The following is a 22,164-nucleotide window of genomic DNA, read 5'->3' on the forward strand; positions in this document are numbered from 1 at the left end:
TATGAGAACTTTATCAAGCTTTGGCAAGTTACTTTTTGGAGCCTCAGTTTCCTAGTCCGAAAAAGTGAAGCATAAAAGTTCTATTTTGTCAGACTGAGATGGTAAGAAATACATATTTAAAATGCTTACCCTAGAAAAGCTTAAAAAGAGTAAGTATTATAGTATTTGATAGTGTATGACAGTGGGTTGTTTTTTTTTTTTAGTGTATCATGGTGGTTTTTTTGGTTGGACCTTGAAAAACTCCTTCAACCAGAGCTACTTTTCTGCATTGTAATTCCTTTTCTCTTGCTAGTCATGTTTTTTTTCGTTTTTACTCTTGGTATTAATGGTATTTTATAAGCGCCACTTCTGTGGCACTGGCTTGAAGCTGATTGATCTAAAGGAAGGTCAGTTTTCAATTTCAGTAATGTTTTTAAAATGTGAAGGGGGGAGGGAAAGAGAGATTAGTTCTAATTCCTTGGCAACAAGGTAACAGATGTTTTGAGAATCTGTTAAGTAGTACCTCAAAATATAAGACTGTAGATTTTAGGGGCTAGATTTTGGATCCTTGTGAGCCTTCCTTTTTGAAGTTTCAAAAGGTTATCTTAATACTGTGGGATTTATTACCCACTTGATTTTTTTTCCATCCCTGAAGGATAATCTCTGGCATTCACTGAGCATTTATCAGAAGCTCCCTCTAGGGTGGGATTCACAACAGAAGAGCAGAAATCTTGGTCTTTAGACTATTCTCACAAATAATTTTTGCACAAGTAATTCAAGGTCATCCTGCCAGAGCGGAGACTAAATCCTAATTGTTTGTGCAGTTTTTCTAATTATGTCCAGATGTCGGGCTCACTTTTATCTTTGGAAACCTTCTTGATTCTTGTGGGATGAGCCAAAAAGCACAGACACGTGGTGCCTGAAAATGCGTTCAAACCCCTCATGCCAGACCACATATTAAGATATGAAAGTACTGGATCTCAGTGTGACGTGGCTGAAGGGCTCAAGGCCTATATTTTGGGGAAGATAAGGTGCTGCTCCAGTAGAGTTAAGTTGGTAAAAAGAGAGCCAAGAATAGCCATGGGGGGAATAATCTGTTTTCCAAAAGAGGGTAGTCGTAATGAAGATCAAAGGGAAAAGTCCAGAAGATATACTTTGGCTCTTATGTCTAAGAGGCCAGTAAATCAGTTTTGATCAGTTAGGGGAATATATTTTCCTGGTGCTCTAAGCTTTCCGACCTGCTTACCCTTGTTGGGCAAGAAGACTGAGATACATTATGATCAAATTAAATGGGTCCCAAAGAAAAAAGTAGATGATTCTCTTAAGTGTTTATGTTCTAAAAAATATCAACTTGGAACCAGTATTTGTTAAAAAGAAATATTTAATCCTGACCAAATAATACTTATTAGGTATTCACTATGTGCCCTTACTGTGTAGTGTACAAAAAACCAAATGAGACATTTGCTGCCAACCAGGAATTTGTAGGTTGAAAGGGGATGATGACATTTGTCATTATCATTATCTAACATGTATAGAGTGCCTATTATTCTTACCATTCTTTCTAATTCCTTATATATCTGGAGCTTTACCCTAGGTGCTTCTCATAGTGGTATTTATGTTGACATCACTTTGTTAAGGAGGACCTTCACAGAGGCAAGTAGTAATGTTAAGCCAAATACTGGATAAGTGATTCAGGGAAGTGTTAAAAGAATTTGTGAGAACTTAGATATACAGAGAGATGGGAGGATGATATTCCATGCAGGTGCAGACTCAGAAAGGAGAGGTATGTTATATATTAAACATTCAGTTTAGCTGAAGTGGGTGGGTGTTGCCCAGATATTGGAGGACCTTGAATGCCAGAGTAAGAAGTTTGAACTTGATCTTGTTGGTAATAGGGTAGTACAAAGACATTTTGATCAGAAAAGTGAAATAGCAAAAGGTTTTTTTAAAAGCAGATTCAGTTGGATGATATGGAGTTTGAAAAGACTAGGAACAATGAGACCAATTACGAAATTGTTGCAATAACCACCGGATCATTCTCATCTATGACCCTTTTGTATCTTTTTGGGTATGCCAACTCTATTGCTCTAGTCAGTAACACCTTGAAATCTGGATTTAGATCTCTTTGAATAGATATATGGTAGCATACTAGACGGAGAAGGCAATGGCATCCCACTCCAGTACTCTTGCCTGGACAACTCCATGGACGGAGGAGCCTCGTAGGCTGCAGTCCATGGGGTCGCTGAGAGTCAGACATGACTGAGCGACTTCACTTTCACTTTTCACTTTCATGCATTGGAGAAGGAAATGGCAACCCACTCCAGTGTTCTTGCCTGGAGAATCCCAGGGACAGGGGAGTCTGGTGGGCTGCCGTCTCTGGGGTCGCACAGAGTTGGACACAACTGACTCGACTTAGCAGCAGCAGCAGCAGCATACTAGACTTAAAGAACCAGAGCATCACTGCCCAGAAGTCAGTTCACATAGAGGCAATTACCAAAACTGGTTCCTAGAAGAGTTACTTGGGTTGGACTCCAGGGAACCTTGTAACATCATTCTGGGAATTCTTAGTGGTTTCAAAGAACATTCAAAGGAATATTTATGGCCACGTACAGAAACTTGGATAATAACTTGTGCCATTAGATGGGTTAATACATGTAAAGCACTTAGGTGCCCCAGTCTTGAAACCAAAAACCACACACATAATGAAAGTTAGATTAAAAAACAAAACAGTAACCCTGTGATAAGGTATATTATTCCATGCTAGAAGGAAACGTTTGAGAGATTACTTGAGTTGTTTTGTTGTAAATATTCATGCATGAAACAGAGAAGAAAATGTAGACTTTTTCCAGTTCTGTAGTTTAAACCAGGTAGAAAAGAGTGACTATAGAAATGAAGGAAAAGGTAGATTGACCGTCGTAGTTTACTTAGTGACAGTCTTAAAAATGAACATTTTAAATGGAAGGGCATGAAGTTTAATGTCTAATAGATGGTCATTCCAAAGGAAAAGAAGGGCCTCCGTCTTTGGTCAAGCTTCTTCCCAGTTATGACTGCCTTGGCATTGTGTTATAGTTCATATAAATCCAGAAATATAAGTAGATAGAGAAAAGGGGTCCTTGTGTTCTTTTAATTGAGTTATTGATATATAATTCACTCATTTAAAGTATACGGTTCAGTGAACTGTACACTTTGAGTCTAACTTTTTATGGACTCACCGTGGTCTAATTTTTTAAATTTATTATTTTTTAATTGAGATATAATTCACATATAAAATTCACCATTTTAAGGTTACAGTTCTGTGGTTTCTAAGAATGTTTTAGCCGGGTTGTGCAGTTATAACCACTGTTGAATTTCATATATTTTTGTTATCCCCCAAACCAATATCCTGTTAGCAGTCACTTCTTGTTACCCTTTTCCCCCATCCCAAGGCACCCATTGATCTGCTTTCTGTCTCTTAAGGATATGCCTATTCTGAAAATGTTATATAAATGTAATCATGCAAAATGCAGCTTTTGTATCTGGCTTCTTTCACTTATCAGGGTTCGTCAATGTTATAGGATATATCAGTAGTTCATTCCTTTTCATAGCTGAATAATATTCCATTTGTATGGATATACCTGATTTGGTTCAAAATCTAATTTTTGAACATTTTAATCACCCTCTAAAGAAACTCTGTATCCAAAATACTCACTGCCCCAATAACCCTAGGCAACCGCTAATCTACTTTTGGTCTCTACAAATTTGCTTATTCTGAACATTTCATATAAATAGAATCATAGAATGTGGTTTTTGTGACTGGCTCCTTTCATTCAGCATCCTGTTTTCAGGGTTCCTCTGTGTTGTACCATATGTCTGTATGTATTTTTTGTCTCCAAATAATACTCTCCTATATCTATATATAGACATCACTTTTTATTATTTCCTTCATCAGCTGATGATTTTTGGATTGTTGTGTCCTTCTGCTTTTACATAGCATTTTTCAAAGAAAACTAAATATAAGATACAGTTGCTTATGAATTTGCCCTTTTGTGGACTTTGACAGATTGTCCATTTAGCTTACCAGGTGCTGCTTACAAAGAGAAACAGGCCAGTCATAATGTAGGAATTCAGGCTTTCTTTGCATCAGATGAAAATCAGAGCAAGACATGGCTGTTTTCCAGGTTTGACTTTTCTGTTGAGTCCATTCTCCCAGTGGCTTCAGGTTTCTGGTATTATCATTCAGTGGAACGTCTTCATTTCCTGGGATACACCTGAGAAAAATACCACAGCTCACGTTGAAACACAAAGCCCACCGGCTGGCAGAAGCCCTGGGGACAGCATCGTCTTTAATCAGTGGGGAGCAGTTCTCTGACACCTTTCAATGTCGTCAGGCTGTTGTCCAGCGTGCCTGATGGTCTCACTCAGGAGTGCTGAAAGAAGAGTCCAGAGATAAGGTTACTGGGAAAATTCCATTCTCCCAGTCTTTCTACACTCAGTCTAATGGCAGTTCGGATATGTCAAGAATTTTCATTTTGATTTTAGAGCATTTTGCAATATGAGAGGCAGCCTTGAAGCCTGATGATCAGGGTTCAGATCCTGTCCTTGTATAACCTTAGGCAAATTTCTCATCTAGAAAGTGGAAATGATAGTGGTGGTGGTGGTGGTTTAGTTGCTAAGTTGTGTCCGACTCTTCTGACCCCATGGACTGTAGCCCGCTAGGCTCTTCTGTCCATGGGATTTCCCAGGCACGAATACTGGAGTGGGTTGCCAGTTCCTTCTCCAGGGGACCTTTCCGACCTGGGTTCTCAAAAGATGGGAGGACAAAGGGAAACGATACATCGTGTGGCACTTAGTAGGTGCCAACAAGGGCACCTTCCCTCCTACTTTATTTACATGGTGTTCCTGAAGCTTGGATGGCAGCATCCTGTAGAAGCATCAAGCCAAGGGCCTGAAACTTAGAAAGCATTCGGTCAATGTTAGTTGCATTTGAACCTGAGTTCCCGAAGTCTAATTCCTCTTGTAGGTATAGTTCAGTGTGTGGGGGATGTGATGGAAAGAGATGGAGACAGGTCTCAGATACTGAATCAGTCAGTTTTTGCTGTGTGACAAACCACCTCAAAAACTTAGTGATCAGCTGGGGCTGACTTCTGAAGGCTTCATCTAAGACCATGTTGTCGGGGCTTCTCTCTGCTTCCAAAGTTTTAAATACATCGCATTTACACATGTTTTCTTCTAGTACTTATGCTGCTACTGCTGCTGCTGAGTCGCTTCAGTCATGTCCGACTCTGTGCGACCCCATGGACTGCAGCCCACCAGGCTTCTCCATCCATGGGATTCTCCAGGCAAGAACACTGGAGTGGGTTGCCATTTCCTTCTCCAATGCATGAAAGTGAAAAGTGAAAGTGAAGTCGCTCAGTCGTGTCTGACTCTTAGCAACCCCATGGACTGCAGCCCACCAGGCTCCTCTGTCCATGGGATTTTCCAGGCAAGAGTACTGGAGTGGGGTGCCATTGCCTTCTCCGACCTAGTACTTGTGGTTTCCATTTTTATAATTAGAGCTCTTTTTCATTTGGAGTTTTCCTGGTTGAAAATAGGAGGTGTGGTTACAATATAGTCTTTCCCCAAACAGCTGTCCAGTTGTTTGAAAGACATTTAGGCTTTCTGCCTTGTTCTGGTTATTCTATTCTCTTCAGCTGGTCTGAACCAGTGTTGTTGTTGTTGTTGGGTTTTTTTGGTTGTTTGTTTTTTGCTGCACTGTGTGACCTACAGAATCTTAGTTCCCCTGACCAGAGAAGAAACCCGTGCCCCCTGCATTAGAAGCACTGAGTCTTAACCACTGGACCATGAAGGGAGTTCCAGGGTATTTTGTGTAAAAGCACACTGTGTACTGCCTGTGTCAGCCGCCTGTAGCACTGTCAGAGTTGCTTGGTTCAAGGAGGCCCTCTCAACACCCATTTTTATTTGTAGGATTATGGGTAGACTCGCTACAGAGTTGTCTCTGAGCCAAACTTCTCCTCTGGTGATCTCCATAGGAAGGGACTGATCAAAAGGACTTTATGTCCTAACTTGTTGGAAAATCCAAAACACCCCCATTTTTACAAGTTTTATTTTGTTTCAGTTCCTTCAGAACTATATTATGAATTAATATCTTAAATTTAACTTTAAAAGTGTATAAAAAATTAACTTAAAAAGTAAGTGTAAAAAGCACTTCACATCATGCCTAGAACAGACAAAACAAAACAGACATTGAACACAGTTGTTGACTGGTCCCAGCAAAAATCGTGTTTAATCCCTAATAAACGAGGGGGCAACAGTGAAGTAAGCTACTGGCAGCATCTAGAAGTGGGCAAATCTGGGATTGACCGCTGTTGAACTTGGCAGTGGTGATGGTAAGTAAGACAAACATCTGAGAGGCAGTCAGGATGCTGGCTTGAAACTGGGACTGAGCGTATGTCGGGAAATAAGACTGCAGGGAACAAGGGTGCTTGGAGAGAAACACGTGCTGTTCTTTATGTTCTGGCCCTACCTGTTCACTTCTTACAGCTCTGAACCTTCTAGTCTTTTTTCCTGGTTACTGGGGGAAAAGGCAGTATAAATCCACATGCAAAGTACTGGAAAAAAAAAAAAAAGCTTCTATACTTCCCAGTATTAGGTTGCTGTGAAATAAGTACCTTCAGCTAACTAGGTTTTTCAGTTATTCCGGGTAAAGTTGCTCTTTCTGCAATTGTTACTAGTTCTAGTGAGCAACTGCTGTATTCTGCTCTCATATGGTAACTGCTGTTACATAACCACTGATTCTGCTCTGTAGCCGCCCTGCTGTGGGACTGCTAACCTAAGTTCTTCGACCAGTCTTCCCCGACCACCTGTCTTATAAGATCTTGCTATCTCCTGGGCATGTGTAACTCTTACAGTCAACTCTATTTAATATCCTATACGATCTTCTTTACAGAGTGATGTAAGTCAGAAAAAGAAAAACAAATATCATATATTAACACATGTATGTGGAATCTAGAAAAACAGTACTGAGGAACCTGTCTGCAGCACAGGGATAGAGATGCAGATGTAGATAACGGATTTGTGGACACAGGGAGGGGAGGAGAAGGTGGGACCAATTGCGAGAGTAGCACTGAAACATCTACACCCCCATATGTGAAACAGAGAGCTAGCGGGGAGCTGCTGCATAGCACAGGGAGCTCAACCCGGTGCTCTGTGACGACCTCGAGGAGTGGGCTGGGGTGGGGGGTGGAAGGGAGGGATATATGTACAGTTATGTCTGATTCACTGTTACATGGCAGAAACCAACACAGCATTGTAAAGCAGTTATCCTCCAATTAAAAATAAACTTAAAAAAAACTTTGAATCAAGGAAAAAATATTTTAAAGAATTCAGTAAAATCACCTATAATCCTGCTATCAGAGATAAATCCTATTAACATTTTAGTCATATTTTTTTCTAAACATTTTTTCTCCTATGTATATAATTTTACCAAGTTGAGATTATACTATGTATATAATATTGTATCTTTATTTTTCCTCCTTAACTTTATCATAAGCCATTTGTAAACAGTGTTTTAAAAGTTATATATTTCGTGGAGCGGATTGTGACATACTTGGATTTTCTTTTTCAGACCTGTTTTTCTCATTTGTCAAATTAGATCGTGAGTTTGCCAAGGGAAATCAATCAGTCTGGGGTGTCATCCCCTGTCCTGACTCTAATGTCTGTGGAGCATATTATATATGTAGATGATTAATAAATACTTTGGCTTGTGCATCTCTTTTCAGTCTAAATGTTATAGAAACTCTTTGCTATCAGGGATCCGAAAACTATGACTTGCAGCTGACTCAGGTTCTTTGCATCACCAAGTCTTTCCATTTAGAAAAAGCGACCCAGAGGGGGCCGTGAATCCTCTGAAATCCTATGGAACGTATTATGAATGAGAATTTTTTGGGTGCATTTTCCTATACTTTTCACTAGAACATTAAAGGATTATTTAACAAAAAGCAACTGATTCCATAACAGTAGCCCACCTGGAGACAGATCCCTTTACTAAACTTGTCTGAAATCTGAGATAGTATATTTGTCTTGGTTTTCAGGAAGGGACGAGACCATGCAGCCTGCCAGACCATCGTTCCTTGAATATTTCGAACAAAAAGAAAAGGAAAATCAGATCAACAGCTTCGGCAAGAGTGTCCCTGGCCCATTGCAGAACTCCTCAGATTGGAAAGTTCCCCAGGATGGAGACTATGAATTCGTAAGTAGAGTTGGAAGCAGATGGTTATGTCTGCTGGGGAAAGCTGTTTGAAAGATCACACACCCACTTCTGTCGTTTCTCTCAAAGTGCAAAGTGCTTGAGCATTTTCTCGTGCAGCTCACACCTCCTGTAAATGCCCCTGGCAGCAGCTCCTGTCCCGAGGGGCTCCAGGGTCTTGAGACCACATTTTGACTGACATTTGAGCCGTTCCGAGGACCCTCAATTAGTGGCACCATTTTTTGTGACCATCCAAACAAAGCAGCTTTAATAATTATTTCCTCACTTGCCATTTTTCCTTTAGTTGAGTTTGAAATTGTTAACAGTAAAAGAAATATTCAGCCATCCGATGAAGATTCACTGTCTTTCATAGTCTATCTGGGCTTGTGATTTTATATTTAAGAAATAGACTAGAGGGAAATTAGTGCTGCTTAATTGTGTCTTTGTTGTTTGGTTAACCATTATCCTAATATTAGGCTCTCTGAGAGGATTATTCTGAATTTTGTCTGAGGATGAATATTAAATCATTCCAAAGTTTCCTATGAAAAACTGGGTGTGTTTTTCCTTTTTCTGCTGTGGAACATTCTCCCTCAACCACAGACACTTGTTAATGTCTGCAGAGATTTAGTGAGTAGAGTCAGTTAAAAAAAAAAGTGGAAAAAAATAAGCTAAAGGGTCTGCATTCCTTTTCTAGAATTTCCTCTTTAGGATTATTTAGTTTTTACATTTGTCAATTCTATCATCATTTTCTTGTTGTTTGTAAGAGCTTAGTTTGGGCATTCTGTTTGGGCTTGGGGAGACTTTCCAGTCCTGGCTTTCTCCTGCCTTACTAACTGGCCCAGAGGAAACGGTGTCATTCTTCCATAACATACTTTCTGCTTTTGTAGACTAGCAGGAAACAGGAGTGTCAGAGGTTATACAACTAAGGATAACAATCTTCTGAGGACCAGAATAACTCACCTGAAGTTACTTGACCTCTTATAATGTCCCTGAATCCATGTTAGGACCCAGGTTCCTTTGTTTTTTATCATCTGTTTGTTTATTTACTGATTTATTCATCATCTGCTATTATCATCTATTTTTTCATTCATTTATTTATTAGCTCTTTGGGTGCCAGTATATGCCTGACACTTTGCTAAGGGTGTAGGGGTGAACAGAACCATCAGAAACTCATTCCTCATGGAGGTTCATTTTAGAAGAAGAAAAATAAGAATGTAAAATAGTATGTCTGATAGTGATAAGTGTTGTAGAAGGTATGCAGCAGGAGAGAGATTGGTGGGGAAGGGAAGGGGAAAAGCAGGGGCAGGGGACTGTGTGTGAGTGTGTGTGAACATGTAGCAGTTTTAAATAACGAGTTGAGGAAGGTCTCATTGGTAAGAAGATAAGAGACTGAACTTTGTGACCATCCAAAGTGGCTGGAATAGCAAGTGTAAAGTCCCGAGGCAGCGATTTGCTTAGTGTGTTGGCAGAATAGTGAAGTGAATGGTAACGTCTGGAATGGCATCAAGGGGACATGCTGTAGCAGGAAATGAGATCAGGTATAATGAGTCAAATAACATAGGGCTTTTTGTGTAATAATAACTTCAGCTTTTACTCTGAGTAAAATGGAAAGCTACTGGCAAAATGTGACTTGATCCTACTTACGTTTTGAAAATATTATATTGGTTGCTATATTGATACACTATAGGAAAGCTAGATTTGGTGAACACAAGTGTACCTGTTAAACAAACAAAAGAGGTCTGTCTGCTGCCATTTCTCTCTTCTAGGTCTTTGGCATTCATGGTTTTCCACTGTGTCAGGATTCAGCTTCAGAATCCTTCTTAAGACAGTGTTCCAGGCTGCTGTCATTAATTAGAGTAGACCCATGAGTCTTGAATCATCAGGTTTGTGATTCCATCTTGCCTCTGTAGTTGTCTTGGACATCTTTGAAAGGACTGATTTTCTCAGTGAGTGAAACAATTTCCAGGTGCCAAATCACATCACCGTTTTGATGTGATGCTTGAGAATCCTCAGATCTGTAGTCCCCAGGTCTAGTTAGTGATCCTGAGATTCTGGTCACTTTAATCATTAATTTGGGATCAGCAGTTCCTGTGTTTGAAGAACTCATTTCTCTCTGCTATCATTTTCCCAAACTCAGATCACTGGCAGAGAATTTATTTGGACAGGCAAGCTACTTACGCACAGGGGCTTTAGTAGGTCTTTAGAGAAAGAGAGCTCTTCACTGCGGAAGCAGATAACCACTGGGGCGAGCGTGCCTATGAGCACAGTGACTAGATTAGAATGTTGCCCAGGGTGTATTCTTCCCAGCTGGTGCAGGAGGAAGGTTCTGAGACCTACCAGAAGTTATTACCTGGCATCATCCAGCTCACATACCTTTTTGTGTGCCCTATGCAGTGTTTAAACATTTTAAATTAGTTGCCTATGTTTGAAAATTGAGAGCTTCTACATAAAATGTTGGAACTCCAGCTTATTTTGAAAATTTGGAAGAGCTGACCATAAAAGACTTACATTAAAAAAAATTTTTTTTTTATTAATTTTTTGGTTGTGCTGGGACTTCCTTGCTGTGCAGGCTTTTCTCTAGTTGTGGCAAGCAGGGGCTACTCTCTAGCTGCGGTGCGCAGGCATTGCCGTGGCTTCTGTTGCCAAGCATGGGCTCTAGGGCTCCTGGACTTCAGTAGTTGAGGCTCCCGGGCTCTAGAGCACAGACTCAACAGTTGTGATGCACGGGCTTATTTGCTTTGAGGCTTGTGGGATCTTCCCAGATCAGGGATCGGACCTATGTCTCCTAAACTTGCAGGGGGACTCTTTACCACTGAGCTACCAGGAAAACCCCCAGACCTACATTTTTTAAAAAAGGGTTTTTTTGCATTTTTGGCTGCACTGAGTCTTTGTTGCTGCATGCAGGCTTTCTCTAGTTGTGGCTAGTGGGCTTCTCACTGTGGTGCAGTGCAGGAGACTCGGGTTCGATCCCTGGGTTGGAAAGATCCCTGGAGAAGGGAATGGCTCCCCACTTCAGTATTCTTGCCTGAAGAATTCCACGGACAGAGGAGCCTGGCGGGCTACGGTCCATGGGGTCACAGAGAGTCAGACACAACTGAGTGACTACCACTTTTTCTTCCATACATAAGCTACTACACCAAAACGTTCCAAAGATCAGATGAAAACTATTCTTAATGCCTCAGTACTCTTGCTGTATGGCCTGAATCCCAAATCAAGTACTTAAAATAATAGTCTAAGTAATCAGGTACTTAAAATAATAGTCCTCTGTCCATGGAATTCTCCAGGCAAGAATACTGGCATGGGTTGCCATTCCCTTCTCCAGGGGATCTTCACAACCCAGGGATCAAACCCAGGTCTCTTGCATGAGGCAGATCCTTTACCATCTGAGCCACCAGGGAAGCCCAGTAGTTTAAAATAATGTTTCTCAAAGTGCAATTCCCAGACAAGCAGCATCAGCATCACCTGGAAACTTGTTGGAAATGCAGCTTCTCAGACCCCACCCCAGACACACTCAGAGGCTCTGGGGACAGCGCCCGTTAATCTGTGTTTTAACCTACCTTATGCATGATCCTAACCTGCTAAATTCATATAAATTTCTTCTTTCTTCCCTACCGAAAATCACTCAGTCATGTCCAACTCTTTGTGACCCCACGGACTATACAGTCCGTGGAATTCTCCAGGCCAGAATACTGGAGTGGGTAGCCTTTCCCTTCTCCAGGGGATCTTCCCAACCCAGGGATCGAACCCAGGTCTCGCTCATTGCAGGTGGATTCTTTACCAGCTGAGCCACAAGGGAAGCCCTTCTTTCCTACTAGGTGCTATAAAAATTCAGAAATCAGGATGAATCCATATTTTAACAACGTTGCATGATTTTTAAATTTCCTTTATACTCCCCTTTTGAGTCTCCTGTACTCTTACCGGAGGAACCAAAGCAGTACCTAAAATCAGAGAAATGTGTGTGTGAAAGTGACATCTGGCAGGGACTTCCCTAGTGGTCCACTGGCTAAGACTCTGTACTTGCAGTGCAGGAGGCCGGGTTCGATCCCTGGTCAGGGAACTATATCACATGTGCTGCAATGAAGAGTTCACATGTCGCAACTAAGACCCGGTGCAGCCAAATAAATAAATATTTTAGAAAAGGAAATATTAAATGATATCTGGCAAAGAAAGAGCCAATCCATTGAGTGAAGAAAGCGTTCTGAGTAACCTCACTAAGGTTAGAGAGAGGGGTATGTGTCAGACAAGCTGCCATGTTCCCCTTAATGGTCTTTCAGAGATTTTCTGATTTCCCAGCAGGCAGTATTTAGTTATAAAGAAGATATTCTCTTTCTTCCTGTGAAGGCAGTTGCTATTTTGAAATGAATTTTTTTTGCCCAGACATGGCAAATGGGAAGTAATTTAATCAGTCAAAAGTGGCAGAATTTGATACTGACAAAAAAACTTATTTTCATCTGCATTGAATTCTTGTTGCATTTTAAAAATTGAATTGACTTGTTTGCCATGCTGAAAAAGCAACAAAGATTTCCTTTAATTTTTGAGACATAATAGTGATTAAAGTATAAATAAAATGTACTTTTAAATGCAATATTCTCTAAAATTTATATTTTATAATCTATAAACACATGCATTTTTGGAAATGAATGTTGCTTTGATGAGAATTCAAACCCTTCCATTTGCCATCATAAAAGCCACAAAAAGCTGTCAACTTAAACCCGGTTTGGCTCATGGACCTTCCAAAAACACAGTGTAGTATTTTCATCTAAGGAGGCTCAGTACCAAGGGGGGTGAACAAGACAGGCCAGCCCTGGGCGCTCCTGGACTTGACTGTGGTGAGGGAAACAGACATCAAGTCAGATAATCTACCAGTTCAGATAGTAGTGGCTATTATTATTTTAAAGGAGCACAGTAAGACATAGTGTAAGAGAAGGCCTTGCAGAGGACGGAGCTGAGAAAGACACCTGTGTCTATATAGGAATTTTTGTGTGTAATAATAAAATGCAGAATAATGCAAACAGTGTGATATTATTTGCATAAATTTTTTGAAAACCACAAACGGTGCTACATATTTCTGTTATGCACACATGCAACTGTGTAGGTAAAAAAGGATATGAAACTACTTGGTGAGAGTCACTACATTTGAGGAGAAGAACGTCAGTTTTAACTGTTTCTACAGTGAGAATGTATTGCCATATTAACATATTACTTGCTTAAATTAAAAAAAATAGAGTGAGGTATGTCTTTTTAAAATTCTACTGAGGTCTTCCTGGTTTTAGTCTAAATGGAGTTATCTGGAGCTTCCGCAGACCTAGGATGAACCATGGTACTTTTCAATCTTAGTAACTTTGCAAAGATTGCTGATTATCAGCTCTTGGTATATAAGGTCTAAGAGTATGTTTCCTATTTATTCAAATAGTGTTTCCAGATTTCTTATGACTTACTCTTTTAAAAAAGAGTTGATAGTAACTGGACCCCACATACTCATTCAGTCTGTGTACACTGAGTCCTCTATATGTGAGTAGCCAAGACTGTAAGATCCTTGGTGGCTGGGAATTTTACTCATCTTCATATTCCTAACACCTAGCAATTGCCTAGCTTATAGTTAGTACGGACTTTTCAATTAACCTCAGAGATAGTCTCTGAATTAATTGATTCTTAACCCTTAAAAATTAATAACAGTAATAATTCTTTAATGCCATTAATTAATTGAATTAATTCAACAAATATAGTCATTACCCTGAGAAAGCACATAGTGTAGCATAAAAAGGTAATCAAATAATTTCAATATCTTGTGCCAATAATAGCTTACATTCCTTGAGAACTTACTGTGTGCCAGGCATGGGTCTAAGGTCCTTTATAAACATTAGCTCAGTTCTCATAACCATTCCAGGTGGTAGGCAATATTATTGCCATTTTATGGATGAGACACTGAGGCTTAAAGGGAGTAAGTCATTGATGAAAGTTGTACAGATTATAAGTGGCCAAGCAAGAATTCAGCTCCAGAGCCTATCCTCTTAACCTTGTTTTGGCCTCTCTCTAGGCTCTTCTGGTAAGTTCTGTTCATAGTTCAGTTCAGTTCAGTTGCTCAGTGTCCGACTCTGTGACCCCATGAACCGCAGCACATCAGGCCTCCCTGTCCATCACCAGTTCCTGGAGTTTATCCAAACTCCTGTCCATTGAGTCGGTGATGCCATCCAACCGTCTCATCCTCTGTTGTCCTCTTCTCCTCCTGTCTTCAATCTTTCCCAACATCAGGGTCTTTTCAAATGAGTCAGCTCTTTGCATCAGGTGGCCAAAATATTGGAGTTTCAACTTCAACATCAGTCCTTCCAATGAACACCCAGGACTGATTTCCTTTAGGATGGACTGGTTGGATCTCCTTGCAGTCCAAGGGACTCTGTTCATACAGTACTTGTAAAAAAAATGCTGTAGGAGCCCAGAAGAGGGAGCAAGAACCTCAGGAAAAAGAACCCAAGGACAGCATCAAGAAATCTCATTTGAAGTGTATTTTGAAAGATGAATAAGAATTCTGCAGCTGGAGGAGGGAGAGGGCCCTGCAGGCTGAGACACTTGGAGAGGGAGGGAAGTGTGTGTGTATGGAGGCAGAAGGGATGTGGAATGGACAGAAGTCAGAAGTCGTGGTGTTTGGAACGTGGGTGTGGGTGTGTGAGGAAGGGGGCAGGGGGGCAGTGGTGTGCCCTTCAGTAAATTAGTGCCCATTGTGCCCCCTTTTTGTTTTTCTGGAAATACTTAGCAGCCTGTTAGATTTTTCTCCTTGATGTATCAGAGAAATTAAAAATAGAATCCAGTGCAGCACAAAGAGCTAACAGCCCTCTGGCGTTGTCTGATAATGGGTCCAGCAGGATACAAAACCACCAGACTGCTAATTCAAAATTAATTTGATCAGCAGAACCTGAGCAAGATTGACTGGATTCTGTGCAGAGTTATAAACCATTTGGATGGCTTTCTGTGGTAGTGAAGGATACATTTTAGCCCTGACTTTTTTCCCTGGAGGGTGACAAAAACCTCTGATTTTATGAGACTATCTTAAGCGTTCTTTCCTGGATCAGGCCTTCAAAACAGATTGTTAAGTAGAGATTGCTTTGGGCTTTTACTAAGCTTTCCTGAACTGTCAGGACGTAGTCAGTTACTCATTTTTTATTGGATGGCACTTTTTGCTTTTGGCTATACGCTTTAGAAATTAGACATTTGGTGAGTGGTGAGAATTATTGCTGTCTTATTTATAATTTAACTTCATGATTGATATGGTGGCAGAAATATTTCATTTAGTCATGTTTAAATTAATACTGCTAAGGATGCTTCTTAATGTTTTCTGGGAGCCCAAGTATCTACAACTTAAAACTTTATCTGCCATTTTATGGAAATAAAAGAAACACTCCTAAAACTTTCTATCTTTGGATTTATTGTCCATTTGTTTCAAGATGAGTTTTAAAAATGCATATCCTCAAATATTCCTGCTTGCATTGGTAAGACAGGCTCCAATGAAGCTCCTGTCACTCGGCTGTAACAACCATCACCTCACGGCTCTTCTTCTTTCCTCTAATCCTCCTCTTCTATTATTCATCACCCCTAGTGCATGGTTATTCTGAAGCAAATTCCAGGCATATTTCATTTTTAAATATTTCCATATGAATCTATAAAAGATCCCTTAAAGAAAACATAACCATAATACCATCATCACATGTTTAAAAATTAAGAACAATAATTCTTTAAAGCTATGAAATACCCTGCCGGTGTTCAGTTTTCCCCAGTCATCTCATGCTATTTTCTCATTTGCTGTCTGTTTTTAGATTGTTTTTTATTCTTTCACTTTATAATTACATAAACTAATTGGTTCCAAACTACAAAACAGAATTACTCAGATTTGGCTTCTGTCCCTATCCTCTCTACTTTATTTCCTCCTTTTTCAGTTGTTTCATTTCAGTTATACACACTCACACACACACACTCATTTCTCTCTCTCACACACACACACTCTCACACTCATCTCACACACACACACACACGTATACACACTCATCTCTCTCACTCACTCACACACACACCCTCATCTCTCAGCACTGGTGGGGGATTGGTCCCGAGCTGCTGATGGCAAAATCCGAGGGTGACGATGTCCTTTAGTCCACACTCTATATCTGTGAGTTCTGCATTCATGGATTCAGCCAACCATGGGTGATCCCCTGAGGGCCAACGGTATACAAATACATGGATATTTGTACTTCCATTCTTAGATGAGTAGATACACATTAAGATATCCCATTCTTGGTTAAGTAGATACACATAAGATATCCCATTCTTAGGTAAAGATACACACTGTTGTATCTTTCTGTTGTCACTAAACTCTATGTCCTAGGAATCACTCCACAGCAGTATATAGGGATAGTCCTGATTTCATTTTCCTGATGTTTTAGCATTATATCATGAAGAGGCACCATAGTTTACCCAGCTAGTCCTCTGGTGATAGACGTTTAGGTTGTTTGTAGTGGTTTTCAAGTTGATCGCTTTGTAAACCTGTTCATAAACAGAGACTGAAACTTTTTATAATTGCTACCTTTGTTTTTTAAGGTATTTAATAGCTGTAGCCTTTCAGTTTTGAGAAGCAAGTTACATACTTTAAATCTCTGTAACTTTTTTTTTTCTTTTTTGTAGTTATGTTGTCTTTTATTAACAATGAATAGATTGATTCGGCGATATCTCTCTGCCACAATCCGGGGCTGGTGATATAAACTAATGAAATTCTAATTTAGTCATAACACCTGTGTCACAGGAGCATGCGTAATCAGTGTCCCAGCAAACATTGTTCGATGCTCCAGAATGTTGCCAGGTTGGTATTAAGAACTGAAGGAATTCCTGGAGGTCTGGGATTCCCACTTGCTGTAATCAGAACCTGAAATTTCTTTAATTTGAATCTCATTACACCTGAAGCCAGATTTGGTCATTTACTTTAATGACCAACTTACTTTAATGTTGCTAAGTCTGAAGTCAGAGAAGAAAAACAACTATAAGTTTAGTATCATTTACTTGTCCTCAATCAGAAGCTTCCAGATACTTTAAAATGGGAATTAGTTATTAATCTAGAAAGTAGAGCTTTCCATTTTCAGTTGTGGTAAGTGTAATTTTTTTTTTCCTGCTGAATCCGTGGCCATGACATTGAGTTGTGGTCTTGTGTACCTAGACCTGTCTTTTTTCACGCTTCTTCCTTTGAGCTGTCAGATCCTCTCTTCAGTCTTTCTTCTCCACTTCCCCTCCCGTTTTTTTCTCACATGGACTCTCAGCAGGTCAGTAATCTATATTCCTGGGAGATGAAATGTTGAGAAAGACAGGGAACAGGTTTATGCCAATTTTCTCACCCCCATCCAAAGACACTCTGTTAGAATTCTGAAAGTAGTATTTGCTCTTGTAGCCTAGTGCCTTTGAAAGAAGGAAGACAGTGCAGGACTTTTCTCAGTTCCTGAGATGTAGTACTTAGATCATTTCCCTCCCCAGATGTGACCACATTTACTTAAAAATCCCGGTGCTTTTTCATCACTCAAGCGAAATACACCAGAATTGAGCATCTTGTCTTTGATGACATGTTCTTTCCAAGCACCAATAATTCTGAGTAGAAAGCGTGTCTTTTCCTGTCTTCATCTCACCATTGGAGTTCGATGCTAATGTTATTGACATTTTGAGCTGACAGTATAAGGAAGTATTGACAGCATTGAGAAGATGATTCAGTGAGGAGAAGGCTAATCAATGGTAATTTATTGTATTGTAAAGACACAACTCATTGTGTGTTATCGATTGCTCTCGACATCCAAGTTTTTGGACAGGAAAAGTGTTAGATTTCACATGCATTTAAATGTGAAATGGTGTCTGTTTCTAAGGAAATATATTATGCCTGTGGGTAGTAGGTGTTGATTTTCGTTGAGGTGGTTTGCGTGCCTGGGGTGTTTAGATCATACGGTCAGACCTTTAGGTTTCTAATCCTGACTTTACCATTTATTGAGGAATTTGGGGCTAGTTTCTTCTCTCTGTGCCTCAGTTTCCTCACTGTAAAACGGAGACAATACTGTTACCTATCGGATAACTTTCATGTGGAAGTGAGAATTAAGCATGGTAATGCTTATATAAAAGTGCCTTCAACACGATAGGCATTTCATAAATGTTAATTTCCTTCTCTTTCCTTCCTCTCTCCCCTCCTTTCTTGAAACATCATCCATGGAGTAAATTTCAATGACCTAAACACCTTTCCCCAGTGATTTATCATTGGCTTTCATTGTTAAGGAGAAGGAAATGGCAACCCACTCCAGTACTCTTGCCTAGAAAATCCCATGGACGGAGGAGCCTGGTGTCCATGGGGCTGCAAAGAGTCGGACACGACTGAGTGACTTCACTTTCACTTTCATTATTAAACCAGAGATACATTCCCAAAGAAAATTTGCTCCCAAAGAGACTGATTTAAAACTGGTCTAAAAGAAAGGAGTCAAAATTTTTACCAAAAGTGATTGCCCAAAGTGGTCATGAGTCACATTTTTAGAACATCCCAGTGCTTGCTGGCTTTCCCCTTCTTCTCTGTTCCATATGTTTTTTGCTTTGTACCCACCCCTTTAACCCCTTTGTACCCACCCCTGTTAACATTACTGATCTTTTTCAAATCTTGAAGCCCTCAGCTTCCACGGCAGTGCACACTTTCACCAGTAGATGTCACCGTCTCTCTGCTTGTGTGCACAGCTTCCTGGTGGAAGAATTTCCTTATGCTACAGAGAGGTTGCCAGCTGTGTCAAATTACTGATACTATTACTTCATCAGCCTGGAAGTTGGACATATGTGAAGTGAGTTTCCTTGAAAATAGGGGTGCCTTGTAGCTCTCCTAGACCAGGAGAATGAATAGCAAAGTATGTCAGAAGAGGGTTGAATGGCCCTGGCTTTAGCTGGGAGCTAGGATGGGTGACTTGTGTCTTTCAGGCTTGTGTTTCAGGTTTGCAGTCTGTAAAAATTAAGTGTAATTCCACCTGTCCTGCTTTTCCTTCAGGGTTAGAGGAAGGATCACATGACTGTCGGTTGGGGTTTTTTGAATCACGTTTATTTTTAGAACAGTGATCGAATTCTATTAGAGGATTGTGAGGTTGTTTATGTTTGCTTTTGGATCATTGTGTATTACTGTTAGTGTTTACTTTATTATTATTTTACTGTTTATCTTTGTTAAAAAAAAACTAGGTCTTTGAATAAGAACAGATAATCTGGAGAGAAGGCCAAAGGGGCAGTTAAGTCCAGACTTCTGGAATGCATCTATTGCTCATGATGGTAATATTATCATCACTTTTGTTAATACAACATTTAATACAGTTAAACGTGCATTCATATTTTCCTCTTTAACTTGGCGATTATTACAGGGTACCTCTGAGGGGGCAAGACGAGTTTTTTTTATCCCTTTTATAGTTTGAATGTCTGAAATCCAGATGCTAAAAGACAGCTTTCCTACTTAATGCCAAAATCAAGTCTCGAACCAAAACTCCCAGGTTGCTTCCTGCCTCTTTTTACTCTTGGGTATTTTCTTAGAGGAAAAACAAAACAAGCTAATTGTGAGCTCCAGTGACATGCATGCATGCATGCTCAGTCATGTCTGACTCTTTGTGACCCCATGGACTGTAACCCACCAGGCTCCTTTGTCCTTAGAATTTTCCAGGCAAGAATACTGGAGTGGGGTGCCATTTTCTCCACCAGGGGATCTTCCCAACCCCGGAACTGAACCTGAGTCTCCTGTGTTGGCAGGAGGCTTCTTTACCCAATGACATACTACGTACTTACTTAAGTTTACAAAGCAGGTGAAAGAATCCTCTTTCAAAATAGTACGTGATGGGGCTTCTAGTGACCAGGAAGAATGGTTTCAGATTTATCACATCTTACTGGGAATTTTATAATATTAGAAGAGTATTTATTATTGACTTGAATTTCTTTCATGCTTATTCAGAGTGCCTGCAGATTGACAAGCTTTGCATTTCCTTATTTACGTAACTAATCCCCCTTGTCAGAACAGTGTGATAGTTACCTTCTCATGGTGTTCTTTATTATTTACTTTGTTAACCGTGAGTGTTAAAGTAATTGTGCTATTGTTCAGGAACTGGCATGCTGACTATAAAAAGACATTGTTATTGAGTTTTGACGAAATGTAACCTCTGTGAAAACAAAGGTATCAATTGTAGAGGCGTCTTAATGGCTACAGCAAACAGTTGATATGCCTTCTGGTGCCTTTCCGTCTCATTCAAGAACTTATTCCCAAATTTTTCCTCCCTCATAACCCTGTTATCTCTTCAGTGTTTGCTTTTCTGTAAATTTACTCTTCTGACCTTAGTGGTAGATGCTGAATATTTTTACTAACTTTTTATTAATTAAAAAAATTTTAATACAATTGTTAAAGGTTCCACTCCATTTACAGTTACTGGAAAATGTTGGCTGTATTCCCCAGGTTGTGTAATACCTCCTAGTAGCCTGTCTTAACACCCAACAGTTTGTGCCTCCCACTCCAGTAATCATACTGGCTGTTCATCATCCTGTCTTCTTTTCCCTCCCACCTTCTGTATTTCCTTTATTATGTAATTTTTGCGTTTTTCATAAGAACACTTGACAGAGGAACTTCCGTCGTGGCAGGTTTTCAGGGATACACGGTACAGGGTCGTTTGCCGTGGGCACCGTGGCGGCGTGGTAGTGGACCTATAAGGCATGCTCATCTTGCACACCTGAGCTTGGCGCCCTCGGGCTCATACCTCCCCGTCTCCCCGTTTGTCTCCTTTTCAGTTTCACTGTCAGGGACATGTGCTCTCTTCAAGTGTAGAATTTGAGAAGAACTGATAATAGCAGTTACTGGGTGTTTATCCCACGTCAGGTCCCTCAGGCGTCTTGGTCCATTTGCCTCTCACAGCATCTTGGCCCAGAAGATGCCAGCTCTTCCCCCTCACTGACAGAGAGGCCCAGACACTCTCACTCACGTGCTCCCACCTCCCTCTCCCCCTCCCGCCGCCTAGGGCCCCTGATTCATGGATGGTGACGTTCGGCTCTCAGTTTAGATTTTCTGATCTCAAGACCATTGCTTTTTTCAGAATAACACGCTTCTGTAGCAGGAAGCATCATACATGCGCCGGGGGTGAGTGTCATTGATTTGGGGGCTGAATTGTCTTTCTCGGTGGGGCCCAGCCCTTGGCAAAGCATCAGGGCGCACAGGTACTCAGAAAGCATCGTTTGATTACATTGTTGAGACCCTTTGTGCCTTCTGTGACAAATTTTCCAAGTCTTTCCGTATTTTCTTCCTGTCATATCCATTCGTCTGTGTGTAGAGGATCGTGTTAACTACCTTGTAAACTGGTGTGTGACATTTAAGTTGAGGTCCCCTTCTGTGGTCCATGTTAGTAGAAAGCATTGATTGGAACAGCGGTGTTGGGAAACCCCTCCCTCAGAGTTGGAGAGAGCATGTAGAGCATCTAGCAAAGTGCCTCACATTCCTGCTCTATTATTAATAATGTTGGTTCCTTTCAGAGTGAGAAGTTAGATGCGGTGAAAGAGAGCGGAGGGTTGGCAGCCAGACCTTGGCTGTGACAGTAACCAGCTTTGTGTCCTTCAGCAAGCCACCTAATTTTTCTGGGGCTCTTGTTTCTTCATCTGCTATGTAAAAGTGAGATGAAAAAGTCTTCAAGAGCCCTCAAATTCTCTCAGGCTTTGTTTGCTAATCTTTAAAACGGAGATAACGCATACCTGTCAAAGGGGTTATTTGAGCCAGAAAGAGACAGCCTGTGTAAGGCACATAAAAGATGCTCAGTATATGTCAGGCTTTTGTCCCTCCTGTCTTTTTACAATGCGGGGAGGTGCTCTGGACACCCGGGAGACCAACATGAAACCAGGAGGCAGGATAACATACTGACCGAAAGCCAGACACCCCTGGATTCAATCCTGGCTTCACTGTTGATGAG

At 40.6% G+C, this 22,164-nt stretch overlaps 1 protein-coding gene across 3 annotated transcripts in view; it reads left to right on the forward strand.

The window, feature by feature from the left end:
• Positions 1 to 22,164, forward strand: part of STK4 (serine/threonine kinase 4) — a 90,419-nt gene that overhangs the window by 40,703 nt on the left and 27,552 nt on the right. For all 3 annotated transcript variants that reach the window (XM_059892574.1, NM_001015602.1, XM_059892573.1), the window contains 1 exon segment: positions 8,049 to 8,206. In XM_059892574.1, coding sequence (XP_059748557.1) covers positions 8,049 to 8,206 — 158 coding nt within the window.

Source organism: Bos taurus, chromosome 13 (assembly GCF_002263795.3).
Source record: "Bos taurus isolate L1 Dominette 01449 registration number 42190680 breed Hereford chromosome 13, ARS-UCD2.0, whole genome shotgun sequence".
NCBI classification, from domain to species: domain Eukaryota; kingdom Metazoa; phylum Chordata; class Mammalia; order Artiodactyla; family Bovidae; genus Bos; species Bos taurus.